This window comes from Pleurodeles waltl, chromosome 3_1 (assembly GCF_031143425.1).
Source record: "Pleurodeles waltl isolate 20211129_DDA chromosome 3_1, aPleWal1.hap1.20221129, whole genome shotgun sequence".
Classification (NCBI taxonomy): domain Eukaryota; kingdom Metazoa; phylum Chordata; class Amphibia; order Caudata; family Salamandridae; genus Pleurodeles; species Pleurodeles waltl.
The window spans coordinates 630696066-630710381 of record NC_090440.1 but is presented as its reverse complement, the minus strand read 5'-3'; the positions used below and the strand labels follow the sequence as shown (position 1 = coordinate 630710381).

Below are 14316 nucleotides of genomic sequence, written 5' to 3'. Positions count from 1 at the left end.
TCTATAGTTTGTACTGCAATTGATGTTGCAACTTATTGGTAAGCTAATGACACTGAGTTGGGGGCGCCAGTAATTTGCAACTCAGAAGGGTTTCTCTAAGGACAACATGTTGACAGCCTCTGTGCAGAATCTCTTCTTTTCAGGCAATGACTGGGTAAATAGTGAAGTGTTTCTGCTGATTGCATGGCTGTTGGCAAAACAGTGCAGAATCTCTATTAGTAGTCAGGCAATATTAACTTTTTCCTATTTGCATAGCTGCCAGATGAACAGTGCAGAATCTCTACTATTTAACTAGCGGCCAGGTAAATACTGAAGTTTGTCTGCTATTTGCATTGCTGCTTGCCAAAAGATGTAGAATCTCTACTATTAAGCCAGCGGTCGGGTAAATAATTACATTTTACTGCTATTTTCATGGCCGCCAGACAAAATGTGCAGAATCTCTACTATTTAGTAGCCAGCAGGCAGGTAAATATTTACGTTTTTCTGCTATTTCCATACCGCTACCTTCTCTTTAACTTTCAATTATATCTGTTTTCTTCTTATTTGATTAGTGGCAAAATCAGATTCTTTAGAGGTGCTCTGATAAATAATGTGAATACTCATTTTTCCTGGTACATTGCAACAAACATATGTAGCTCTGTAGCATTTAATATTTATATAAATACCATAATACCACCTTGCATATCAGTCCACCACAAATGTGTGGTCAAAACATGACTATTGTATTGCCATTTATGGATGATCTTTTTTAAACCATAGATAACCGGGGATGGTTCAAGACAATAAAAACAGGGATGTGTGAATGTCTTTGTTGCAAAAGATGGCTCAGAATACTTTGAGAAACTCCATGTCTAGCACATACTGGAACAAGGTTAGTTGAGAGCGATACATCTCGAAATCTCAACATTGAATCCAAAAGAGCCCCCACTTCACCTTGGCCTCAGTATTAGGCCTGTGTAATGTTGTAGGTAAGGAAGAACAGCCATCACTACACACTTTCACACCTCACTCCAGGACATGTTAGTTTATATTACATGGAGAAAAGGTACCCCAGTGATCCTCATGTGCTTCATCAGGAACATATGTTTAACTGAGACATCCTATGGTTCAGAATTTGAAGCATGTCAAAGTAAACAGGATGTAAATACCTGGTGATTTCCTAACAATTACTCATATTAAGTTATTATCATATTGTAAACAATAGGCTTTCAAATAGTCATGTTCTGTGTGATAGCAAAGAGTTACAAATACTGACTTTTTTGGATTTTGTTATGTGACTTGGTGAAGTGATGGCAATAGTGCTGGCTTCACAGATGGCTCTTAGCTTGCCTTTCAGTATAACAGGCATTTCCAGAAAAGTTGTTTTTTCAAACTAATCTATATGTAAATATGTTCCATTTGCACATTCTCTAGGTTGATATGGACGTCCTGGTAATAGGGCATAGATCTCGCCCTTTGACCCACTCCTGAGAGAGAGTGTTTAGGTAAGGTAATATATCATTGTATGATATGTTATAATGTGAGTGAGGGATAACAGGACTAAGGAGTGAAAATTATATCAAAAGTCTGTCGTACAGAAAATATACAGAATTTGTGAAACTCCTGGTATTTTGTCACCCTTTTGTTTTTTTAGAAATCTTCAATAATGTACATATGGGTAGTAGAGTGGGAGCTAATAAAGAAAGGACAAACCTGCAGTATCAGGGAGACTGCCACGGAGCAGACGGCTTCGCCGATCCCACATGCAATGTTCTTTATGGTGATGCTGAAGGTACCGGTTTCAGCGTTGTTTGCACAGAAGTCCTAAAAACAGAACAACATAAGTATTACCTCCTTTCAAATTACTATTCAGAAACTAAAGGTCACATTTATCAAGACTTTGAATCAGCGCATGTTCACCAGATGTGAGACGAACCAGCCTAGTGTTGATTTATTATTTACTTTCCAGCGCAAAACATTTTCTTGCACTGAAAAGTTGCCTAACAGTAGCACAAAGTAACATTTTACGATAGTCTTGTGTTACTTTCCATCGTTGGTGGTACATGGGCGTGCCCACGCTTCCACCTATGGTTTTGACGAAGTGTCCTATCTACTATCATTTGTTGGCTGGGCTTTGTGCCCAATAATAATGCCTCCCCAAGGTGGGCATTAACTTGAGAAAATGTTTTTATTTCTCTAAACTTTCCAAACTTTAAAAGTGTTTTGCACCATAAAACACAAACTGTTTTAAGTGTTTCTTAGAGTAGTTTTCACTGTAAGTGTACCTTTACAGCATAAAACCTATGCTACACGTTACACACACATTTTCCCAATGGAACAAAGGTTTGCCCGTGCAGCCTAGGCCTAGGCAGCCTAAAATAGAATCAGCACAGAGAAAAAGAGCATTAACAGCATATTCCCTTCTCTCCTTTTAGCTTAACCCAGTACAGCACCTCTGTTTGCTGTGCTGTGTTTCACTAGATTTTAGTCAGTCTCCCCACTAAGCATCATATACATATTCCTACAATACCCTTGGGGCCTTCTTTGCATGACCTTAGTAAAACTCTGCCTGTTACACATTGATGCAGCATCCATCAATGTCTAATTTGAACTTTACCTGATTTTGAAACCCTTCCAGCTCCAAAATGCCACACTGCCTTCTCTCAGTGGTTATGTTAAAAAGCTGTGCTATTGCGTTGAATTATTATAAAAACATTAACAAACAATTTAAAACAAAGCCGAAATATCTGGCTTTAACGTTAAGGTTACACTCTAGAACTGGTGCCAGGGGTGTATTAAACCATCACGCTTTCTTAACTGCATTGGGACCTATGTCTTGAATGTAGTAAGCACTTAACCACTCTATTTATTCGAGATTGAAGCCTCAAACCCCAGGGCACATTGTTTTTGCGCCATACACTAAATTCGCTGATTGATTGCCAGATTTTCTCAACCTATACATACATGTCTCATCAGTGCTTTAAATGGAAAAATAGAAGTGCAGGTACTCTGTACCAGAGTACCTGCTTGTTTCTGAGAAGTGCAGGTACTCTCCAATTAAAAGTATTACGTTTTTCTTGAGATGTGCCGGTACTCTCCCTCTCAAAATAAAAAAGTGCCGGTACTCAGTACCGGAGAGTACTGGCCCATTTAAAGCACTGTGTCTCATAAATAGCAATGCTTGGACAGACCTAAAGGGCTTTAAGAATGTTATTTAATTTTCTGATCTTCGTCACCGATCCCTGTAGCTCCCCTAAACCTCGTCCTACCATTTACCTCTTCATACATTTAGTATTCCCTACTGCACCAAGATGAAATTATTCACCTTTCTATGGGTGCCAAGTGGCTTTTCTGCTGCATCTAATGATGTCTGCCTTTAAAGCCAGGATCCTTGGCCCTCACGGGGGTAGGAGGTGAGGAAATAGAGAGAGCATTAAGCTACAACAAACCCTCACCCCTCCATCTCTTTCCAGGACCCTTGTGCTTCTTCAGGAAAATTCATTTACACATTTTAACTCGAACGCAAATCTGTCATCTTTAGTAATAATAGGATAGCTTTGTGGCCATATGCTTGATTATGCCAGATTTCATTTATTTCCATTTTCCCTGGAGTACCTTCTTTTACACACTTAAAAACCAGTGCTTATGTCAGCTTTAAAAAATAGAAGACATTTCCAAAGGGCCCTCTATTAGATTGTTGAACTAGGGGTCGCAGAAATCTATGGCATGCATGCAGTAGCTCTGTTTGTTTTGCTGTTCTCATACAATAAAAAGTGAACTGACCCACTAGCCCTGGTAACTTGGTACCATATGATATTTAATCATATATTTAAGAACAATCAGTGATTCCATCAGATATAGTAAAAGAAAGAGAATTTGAACATTAAGCTTGTTAGGTGTCAGGTAAATATGAAACAGTATGATAATAATTCAATAACTTTTCACCCAAAATCCACATACTAGACACAGAGAACTAATTTTTTATGTTCAAAATATTTTATTGAATTTTTAGGAACACAGATTACGAAGTAAGGAAGGTGCAGAAATAAGAATAGGGGGTGAGAGGGAATTACAAAAAAATAAACCATAGCATGACATGCACAAATGGAGTAATAATGCAATTATACAATTTTGACATTGTACTAGAGATGAATACAAAGGGATGCAAACAGTTTATTACAACAATGGATTGTATGTTGCTTAAACCAACAGGGGTGCTACAATCAACATGTCGTTAAAGAAGTGTTTTAGATAAAGAGACTGGTAAAAGAAGGAGAGAGAGAAAAGGGGGTGACATGTACAAGTGAGCAAAGGAGATTGTCAGTGCAGTGGATTTGCACAAATTGTTGTTGTGGAACTAGGAAAGTATCCCTCATGTTGTAGTGGTTCGAACAAACAGATCAAGAGTTTTTCAAATGCCAGGCAAGGATGATGGCTGGAAACTATATTTTGGTTGTATGATGTGTGTGCTACTTAGATAAGTAACCCAGGCCCAAACAAGTATGGTAAGACATGGTTGTACTGGATTCCAATCAATTAAGATTACTTTGACAGCGATGGTAAGTAAGGGATCTAGAACAGTGGTTCCCAACCTGTGGTCCGTGGTCCCCCAGGGGTCTGTGACACATTCCCAGGGGGTCCGCAGGCCTGGGCTGGGAGGAAGACACTTTTCCAGCTGGGGCCTCTGACAAACACGTGCATGTGTGTTTTCATATTTATTACTTCCTTTGTTGAACCGTTTTAAAGGCACTCCAAAGCTCCTTGTACTGCAAAAATAAAAGAGTCAGGCTCACTCAAGTGATTAATGTATCTGCTGGAGATAGATGGGAGTTTTGTGCAGTTGCAGCTTTGACTCAAAGGTAGCGCAGATGGTTAATATGCCTGCTGCAAAGAATGTGTATCATGCAAAAAACAGTATTTTATGTGCATGGCACAGTAGGTTACTGCTTTGGTCACAGAGATTATTTTGTTACTATGCAGTTCATAATCGTAATCTAGCACAGTTAGCTGTGAACTGCCATTAAAGAGCTGCATGCAAACCGCATGGCACAAATTAGAAAGTTGTTTTTTTCCTAGTCTTTCATTTTCCTTATGCTGCTAAAAAGGTTTGCTTGTGTAGAAATACATTCTTATTGCTAATGCAGGGCTTAATTTGTGCTTGTTGTTTCCGGTGCTGAGCACCGGCACTTATTTTTGAGGGCCGGGGTTTATTCTTCTGCCTCAAGCATTTGCTGTGAGCAAAAGACACATATGGGAAAGACGGAGGAAGTGAAAAACGAAAAAGCGTCACAATGGGAGAAAACAGAAAGCTGCAAGAGTGAACTGAAGGGGCAGGGAGTGGCTTTAAAATCATTGAAGAGGCCTGAGATGGCTTCAGGGTTACACTGCCTCAGTATTCCGTTTTCCCACATTTAATTGCAGCAGCCACATGTTTAAGAGGAGGGCTTTGGGCACTGGCAAGTTTTTATTTACAAATTAAGCACTGTGCTAACGTCATCGCTAATCACTGTGCTGTGTTCTGAATCCTAAGTTTGTGCTTCTCCGGACCAAGCACTCTTAGAAAATGTCTACCAGTGTGGATGACATGTGAATCCTACACCTTGTAGTCCCCTGTAAAGTGCTCTGACACCCTACAGTGGTATGAGAGATGCTATAAAACAAATGAAGTACATGTGACAGAGAGGCTAGGGAGAGATAAGAGGCCCTTATGGTTTACTTCCTTTCCCCTTCACTTAAAGCTTTCTCAGATCTTGTATACCTAAAAAATAAAGACAAAAATCGCTCCGGAAATGTAGAATCTGACCTGAGGGTTCACCTTACCTAAATAAAACCAAACATTGAAAAGGTAGTTGCCGAGATGCAGTGCCAAACTTCCCAATAAAATGTTTCGATTTTTGCATATTTTTTCAATATAAAAGAATATTATCTTTAGTAATTTGAGTATTTGTTTGGTGTGTACTTGTTATATTTTTTGCGAGTTACTGTTTTAATGTTTGAAAATTAAATCGTACAAATTACTGGGGGTCCCCGGCTTCCAGTAATGATTCATTGGGGGTCCTCAGGAGTCAAAAGGTTGGGAACCACTGATCTAGAAGACTAAGGTCTGACTATGGGAGATCAATGGGGGTTTTATAAGGAGTGGGCTCAAAATCACAGCTGGGAAGCATACATGAATTTGACACTGAAAGATAGATTGTGATTGCATAGATATGTCTTGCCAGTAATCTTGTAAATTGAGGCACGATAAGAACAAATGTTCCTAGTTTCCAATTGATGATTCACATGACCAGCACATATCATTTTCCCTAAGATGCATGTAAGCTAGTTTGGTGAGGGGCCAGTAAAGAAAATGTGCTGCGAAGAATTTAATCTAGAGAACAGAGGGTATTAGTTTGTGTTTTAATACTGTTGGACAAAATCTAGTCCAGAAGTGTTCGTGTGGGGGGGTTAAACCTTTATATGAGAAATAGGCAGTTAATTTATGTGTCAGAGGGTTTTGCTGTGATATTTTGGTAGCGGTTATGAATTTGTTAAATTTAAAGGCTGTATGGCCCTTGTGTACAAATGTTTGAAGTTTTTGTACTAACTGAGACTGCTCAAAGGGGGCAAGTTTGGATATTTGGGATTTTATTTGAAGAAATATGTAACAATCTAGGTTTTAAAAGTTACGTTTGTGCTGTAGTGATGCAAAAGAGAAGGTTTCAGCACCCCAGTATATGTCTTTGGCCTCCAACAGCTATGTTTGGTGAATCTGGGGTTTGTAATTTCTTGTTTGGCCACAGAAATGTAAGAGAGGTTTTTGAATGTTGGTGGCTAAAGCAGAGTCTAAAGATAGCAGGGCAGAAATAGTGTCTTTGATCATTTTCTTTGAGTGTTTAATAGGTGGATGGGAGATTGTGAGAGATGATATTCGGGGGTAAGGGTGGAAGATGTACAATTCAATGTCCAACCAGATGTATTTTTTCAGTATGTTTGTTTCGAACTAACGTACAACCTGGGTGGCAAAGAAGGCTGTTTTATAATAGTTCCAGTTAGGAAAGTTACACCTCCGACTCCAGTGATCAAGATGTCCTTAGTTTTTTTTAACTGATTCTAGGTTTTTTTTAAAGAAAAGAATAAACATCTTTGTCTAATTTGAGGAAGAATTCCAGAGAAAGACGTGATGGGATCATGCTAGCCAAGACCTTAACTAAAGGTGAAATCATCATTTTTGTGGTGTTCATTCTTCTCCATCAATATATATGTTTTGGTGACCATGCAGACAATAAATATTTTATTTTATTGAGGGTTCTATGTTCATTGTCTGTTATTGATTCACCAAGATCATTCTTAAACCATATTCCAACATATCTGATGTAAGATTTTCATTGGAAGTTGGATGAGCCAACTATAACAAGTTGACAGTTGACATTCAAATGGAACAACTCTGTCTTTTCTTTATTTAGAGAGCAAACTGAAAAATAAGTTGCATTTGGTAATGTTGTCTGGAATTGCCAAGGTGGATGGACCCTAGGGTCTGCAAAAATCAGAATATCATCGGTGTATGCTGCTGTTTTGTACCATACATTATCAAATGGAATACCCGGTTTGCCAGCTGCTTCACTGATTAATAAAAGTAGCAGATCAATTGCAAGAAGTAATAGAAGTGGGATAGGGGCATCCTTGACGAGTGCTCTGCTGTAGGGGACTTTCCTAGCTGTATGTCTAGAAACCCTTAATTCTTATCCTGGCTGATGGATTATGGTATGATGCCATTGTCATAGTAATAAACTCCTGTCCTAGGTCATGTCTTTGTAGAACGGCTTCAAGGTAAGGCCAGGAAACCTTAGCAAAGGCTTTGTCAACGTCCAGGGCAATGGCTGCGACTGCAGGAGAAAGCGAGTTGCAGGTCCTTTAGATGACGTGAGAGAAAAGACGGATGTTGTCACTAGCTAAGCGACCTTCAATAAAGCCAGATTGTGTAGGATGTACTATTTTGGAAATTAAGGGGGCAAGATGGGTAGCGAGAATCTTCGCATACTTTTTTGCCTTCATGTTAAAAAGAGAAATGGGTCTGAAAATTTTTCTGGTTCACAGAGTCTTTTCCTTCCTGAGGAATGACCACAATAGTTGCTTTGGATGCCGAATCTGTTACCTTTCCAGTGGAAGTGAAGTGAGTCAGGGTATTACCTAAGGTTTCAAGAATCGTCTCAGTGAAGGGCTTAATAAAATTCTACCAGACAGCCGTCTGGACCAGGGGACTTACCAGAGGGGATAGATTTAATAGTGCTAATAATTTTGTCTTTGGAAATCGGGATGGACAGTTTTTTGGTCTGTTTTCGAAATTGGTTTGATTTGTAAGGGTTTAAAAAAGTCCAAACAAGTGGCTGTTGGGGCTTTGATTGTAGGAGTGTATAATTTGGTGTAAATGTGTTGGAAAACATTGTGATTTGGAGTTTGTTTTGGTCGTCTTTGATTGATACAATAGAATTTTTATTGTGTTTATATTTTAGATACGCTGCAAGGGTTTTGCCCACTTCATTGAGCTAGAGTTTTTTGCCTTTTTGAGTTTAAACCCAAATATATGCTCTTTTGCTAATTGTGGTGTTAAACTCATATTTAATACATTTTAGCTTTATCAAGGTAGTTGGGGCATTATTCTGTCCATAGAGAGTTTTAGTAGCTTTAATCTCTTTGGATAATTGCTCAAGAGTCGACTTGATAAATGTATTTCTACGTGACATGCGGGGAGTGAACTGAGCCCTCATATAACATTTGAGGGAATCCCAAAGGATTACTGGGAGGATACTAATTTTTGTTTTATCTTAATGAAGTGGGAAAGTTCCTCTTGGAGCTCTTTCTTAGATGTTGGATCTTCTCGAACTTCTAAGTTCATGCGCCACATTTTAGATTTACGTGATGGAGGGAGAATCTGTAAGCACAGTGATACAGCAGCAAGGTGTGAAATAGTGATCGGCTCAATGTTGGTGGAGGCAGTGTAAAAGCGAAGCATCAACCAAAAGATAATCCATTCTAGAGAAGGAGTTATACAGTGGTGAGATGAATAAGAAGTCACTACCCCTGGGGTTGTGTAGTCTCCAGACATCCACCAATTTATGGGTGGAACATACATTTAGCAGAGCTTTGTGGGATTTAAGTGTTCTGTGATGAAAGGCAGACTGCCTGTCTAGGATTCGGTCGAATGGTAAATTGAAATTACCCCAAGAATAATGCATGCATCTGTTGGGAGGAGTGCAAGTTTAGCAGAGAGTGAGTTTAAGAAATTAGATTCATCAGAGGTAGGTGGGTTTATGTTTATTGCATAGAATTTAGAGTTGGTGCTCTGTAATCAAGTGGTAAGTCATCTGCCATCATTTTCAGGTTCAGAGGAGATGACTGAGAGATAAGAGAATTCTGAAATGACTGTAAGGACCCCGTTCTTTTTTGAGATAACAAGAAACAAGTAATGTCCAAGATCCAGCTAGAGCGTGATGTCCAAGATCCAGCCAAGAAAAGGCCTCTTTATATCCTATCCGGATTTCTTGTAAAAAAAAATCAGATCACCATTGAGTGAGTGACAATAATCGGCAAATTGTCTTCATTTAACTGGATGGTTGAGGCCTTTGGAGTTGAGGAAAATCACTTTCAGGATATTAATATTCATGTTAGTCGAGGACATGGCATAGAAATTCAATGACTATGGCAATATGGAGGTTAGAGTAATGACAGGTGGCACTGATTAGTATGTGTTGAGTACATGTCACATTAACGGGAAAGGTGCATAGGGAAAAGATAGGGGCCCTGGGTAGGATAGGTGTCACCTTAGGTGTAGGAAAAAGTCTCAAAGGACGAGGTATAGGAATTGAGGCAATAGGCGTCAAGTGCAAGCATTTGACAAACAACAGAATGTACAGAATACACTTTCAAAAAGGTAAAACAGAAATAGGCGTTGACCCGTTGTAAAATTCACATCATTAGCTAATAAAGACATAGAAACATTAAGTCGTCAACAATAAACAAACATCGTAATAGAATCAAGCAAGCAATAGCATGTATCTGCAATAGTAAAACAATAAGAATTACATTAGTATGTAGTGTGAGAGTCTTAACCTGTAATATAACTATATATTAGCATTACGTGAATCAATCAATTTCCGAGCGAGAAGAAGATCCTCTAACTGAGTGAGTGATTATCCTGAATGTTCTTTCATTGTACAGTCATCTGAGGTTGGAAGTTTGTAAAGGTAATATTGTGGATGTATTCTCTTGAGAGGGTGTAGATACTTTATGTGGGGTAATAGAATCAGTAAGCGGAACCACACATGATGGTTTATAGGAGTTTAAGTGAGAGGTTGTGAGCTTAATACATTCTTTCGGAGTGAACAGATGAAAGTATTCAATAGCTAGTTAGAGATGAACATTGATGTGAGTGTAAACCGGAAACATGAGACAATGTGTTAGAATGACCACTGCGTGCAGAGTAAACATTCAATTATATGTGAACACAACTGTATGTTGGCCATTGAGGCACAGGTATTGTATGGGTACTGGTAGGATATATAGGAACGTCACTTGGGGTCGTGAGGTAAGCTAATTTACCCACCGTGCTTATGTAGTTGCTATTCTAAGGCCCGTATTTATACTTTTTTTAGCGCCGCATTTGCGCCGCTTTTTGACGCAAAACGGCGCAAACCTACAAAATACAATGGTATTTTTGCAAGTTTGCGCCGTTTTTGCGTCAAAAAACGACGCAAATGCGGCGCAAAAAAAGTATAAATACGGGCTTAAGTGTTTTAATTTTTTTTAGGTAAAGATGCGAAGCATCTAGTGAACTATAGTGGAAGTGAAGTAGTTTTGAGTATATGTGGGAATGCAGACATTACCCATACCCAAGATATAATGAACAAAAGTACACATTGATGTAAGCAGGCAAAACATCAATACGCAGAGTGGTCTGACAAATTACTCATTAAAGGATACAGAGCTTAGAATATGAGACAGATCGTATTGCAAAGTGGCATCATAATTGTCCAGATGCGGAGTCATCCATTTGTGTTTCTTTGGTATTGTCTGCATAGGTCAGAGGGATCAGAGAATATGTGATATTTACCTTGGTATGTTATCTTAAATTTGGCTGGTCTGATGAAGTAATGCTGGATTCCTCTGTCCTGTAGTGTACCCTCTAATGCTGGAAATCCTTCCTTTTCATGACAGTATATTAGTCCTGGGAAATGCTTATCTTTGAGCCTTGCCAAGTAAGAAATGTGATATTCTTCATTTAGGTAAGTATAAGTTCAGAATGCTGAAAACGTAAAGACCGGAATATCACCGCACAAGGATTAGCCATGATTTTAGGTTTATAAGAAGGAACCCTGTGAGCACAATCAATCTCAAAGTCTTTACTGGAGGTAATACTAAAGGATGATGGAATCCATGATTCAAGAAAGGCAATGACTGAGGTGAATGTTTTTTCCACTCCTTCAGGGATACCAAAAAATCCTGAGGTTGCCCCATCTGCTGCGGTCTTTAAGCTCTGTGATTTCATGTCTGTGATACTAGAGGAACTCGTCAGTTTTGTACAGGTATTTGACATGTGAAACTAGTTATCTTCAGAAATGCTTATGTGGTTCTCTGCATTTTCAACTCTTAGGTTGTGATCCTTAAATTCTTTCCTGATTGCAGTGACACCGGTTTATAGAAAATCGGTGTTTGTTTTAGTACTTTGTTCTATTTCGTGGAAGTCAATAAATGTCTTAAGGATCATGTCAAGAATAGTCTAGTTCCCATGCTTTTCTTTGACTGGTGAGTCATGGTTTGACATGTCATGTTTCGATCTCTTGAAACTGGGTTTATTTTTTTTGTCTTTACCAGATTTGAGTCCTTTTTGTTCAGCCATGATTAATGGAAAAAAAATACAGTGATGTGATATAGAAAAGGTCGAATACAATTAGTAATTCTGACAAGTGTACTATGTTGTCGGAGAACGCTGGTGGCATATCACATACAGAGATAATGGCGGCAGAAGGCGTTTGAGAGGGCTGGATTATTGCCCTGAGTCCCGCTGCAAATGAAGCATCTAAGAGAATCCTATGGTGTGCAAGGACCGTCACGCGATATGGAGGCCAAGTTATAGGAATACACCCCCTCAAATTATGCAGATTACGTCAGGATAAGCAGTTCAGCCATCAGTGAGGACAAACTGCGGTTGATTGGGAAAGTAAACTTTATAGGAATAAGGTTCCCTACTTCACAGTAAACCCTATTGGTAGAATAGATAACTTGCATACGCAATACCATTTGTAGTCCCAGAGGTCAAAGGATTGGGTTCATCTTGTTATTTTTTTCAAGAGGTGCTCCAGCAATGAAGAAGTGTAATGGAAATGCTTCCATTTTCTTGCGATGATGGCATTACTCCTAGTCCTACTCCCTCGCCTTCCTTTTAGACCAATGAAGCCTCCTGCCTCCCCCCTAGACCCTCCCTTCCCCTTTTAAACCCCCCACCCTTATCTCCTCCTGTACAAAAACCAAGCCCAAGCAGCAACTCGGACAGTCCATACCGGGAGGGCGGGAGGGAACGGAAAGGAAGGCGAGGGAGTAGGACTAGGAGAAATGCCATTATCGCAAGAAAATGGAAGCATTACCTCCCGTCCCTCCCTCGCCTTCCTTTTAGACCAATGAGACATAGCAAGAAAAACACAGGAAACGGACACTGAGTTGCAAGAACTTCATTAATATCCTGCACCAAGGCCACCAATGGTTCAAAAGGGGCATCCGTCAAAACATCCAAAACCAAAGAAAGATCCCATGAGGGAAAAGAACGTGCAGGGCGAGGAAACAAATTAATAAGACCTTGAAAAAATCTAGGCATCAAGCGCCCTTCATCCTGAAGATTACGCCACGGATCTCTAAATGCCTGAATAGCCGCCCACTGTACCCATAGAGATGCCACCGACAACCCCAATTGTGCACCGTCCTGCAGGAACTGCATCACCTCAAAGATAGACGCGCAGGTAGGATCCAACTCATGACTCAAGCACCAAGAAGAAAAAACCTTCCACTGTCTACCATAGGAAAGTAAAGTGGAACGCCGCCTGGAAGCCAGTAAGGTAGAACTCAAAGCTACAGGTAACCCCAGACCAGTCAAGCCCCGTTGTTCAACTTGCAGGCCGTCAAGTGCAACCTCCTCAATGACCCCAATGGGAGGCAGGGAAACTCCAGGGGAGACGGACAAAGACGCAGAGGCCACATCCTCCCGTCTGCCATCAGCCTCAACAACAGGAACCAATTCGCCTGCGGCCAAAGTGGCGCAATCAGGATAACCCTGGCCCCCAGATCCCTCACCCTCAACAGAAAAGACCTGAGTAGCTGAAACGGTGGGAACGCATACAAAAGGCCCCTCGGCCAAGGACATGACATCCCGTCCACCTCCCAGGCCTGGGGACACCGAAACCGGGAGCAGAAGCGATCCAACTTTGCATTTTCTGCGGACGCAAACAGATCCAGCACTGGAAGCCCCCAAAGCCGAACCAGATGTAGAAACAGAGACTTCCGGAGGGAGAAATGTTGAGAGGAAGGAATCACCCTGCTCAGCAGATCCGCCCGAACATTGACCACCCCCGAATGTACGTAGCCCTGAGAGAAGGAACCCACTCTTGAGCCCACACAAAAATCTTCCTGGCGAGACTGAACAGAGTCCTTGACCTGGTCCCCCCTTGCCGGTTGACATAAGCCTTGGCCACTAGGTTGTCCGTCCGAACAAGAACCGCTGCACCCCTCAGGGACACCTGGAAATGGACCAGAGCCAATAAGACAGCTCTCAATTCGCGCCAATTCGACGACCGACTCGCCTCCAGAGGGGACCAGAACCCCTGAATCTGAGCCGACCCCATCCACGCACCCCAACCGGAGAGGCTGGCATCCGTAGTCACCACCACGGGTCTCAGAGGAGACAAAGAAATCCTTACCCGAAGATGATCTGCATCCAACCACCATCGCAACTCCCTGCGAATCAATCCGGACCCCGGAACTCTGTCCCTCAGAGAACCGGACCCTGGTGCCCACCTTCTCAAGAACCATGTCATCAAGCACAGGAGATGGAAACGTGCCCAAGGAACCAGAAATATCACAGACGCCAAATGACTCTGTAGACGTAACCATAGAAGAGCACGGGGTGCCGTCAATAACACTACCTTCCTCGCCAAAGACTGGAGTACACCTAACCTCTTTTCTGACACTGTCCCCAAGCCTAGAAGAGTCCGAAACCGAGCCCCTAGAAAAAACAGATCTTGGGAAGGAACTAAATCTGATTTCTCCCAGTTGATAAAAAACCCGTGGTTTTGCAGGACCACCAGAACTTGA

At 40.9% G+C, this 14316-nt stretch overlaps 1 protein-coding gene across 1 annotated transcript in view; it reads right to left on the bottom strand.

The window, feature by feature from the left end:
* The window catches only part of LOC138284401 (mucin-5B-like), a 1991087-nt gene that overhangs the window by 461551 nt on the left and 1515220 nt on the right, over positions 1-14316 (bottom strand). The window contains exon 21 of the mRNA XM_069223138.1: positions 1693-1803. Coding sequence (XP_069079239.1) covers positions 1693-1803 — 111 coding nt within the window. The remainder of the gene's footprint in view (positions 1-1692; positions 1804-14316) is intronic.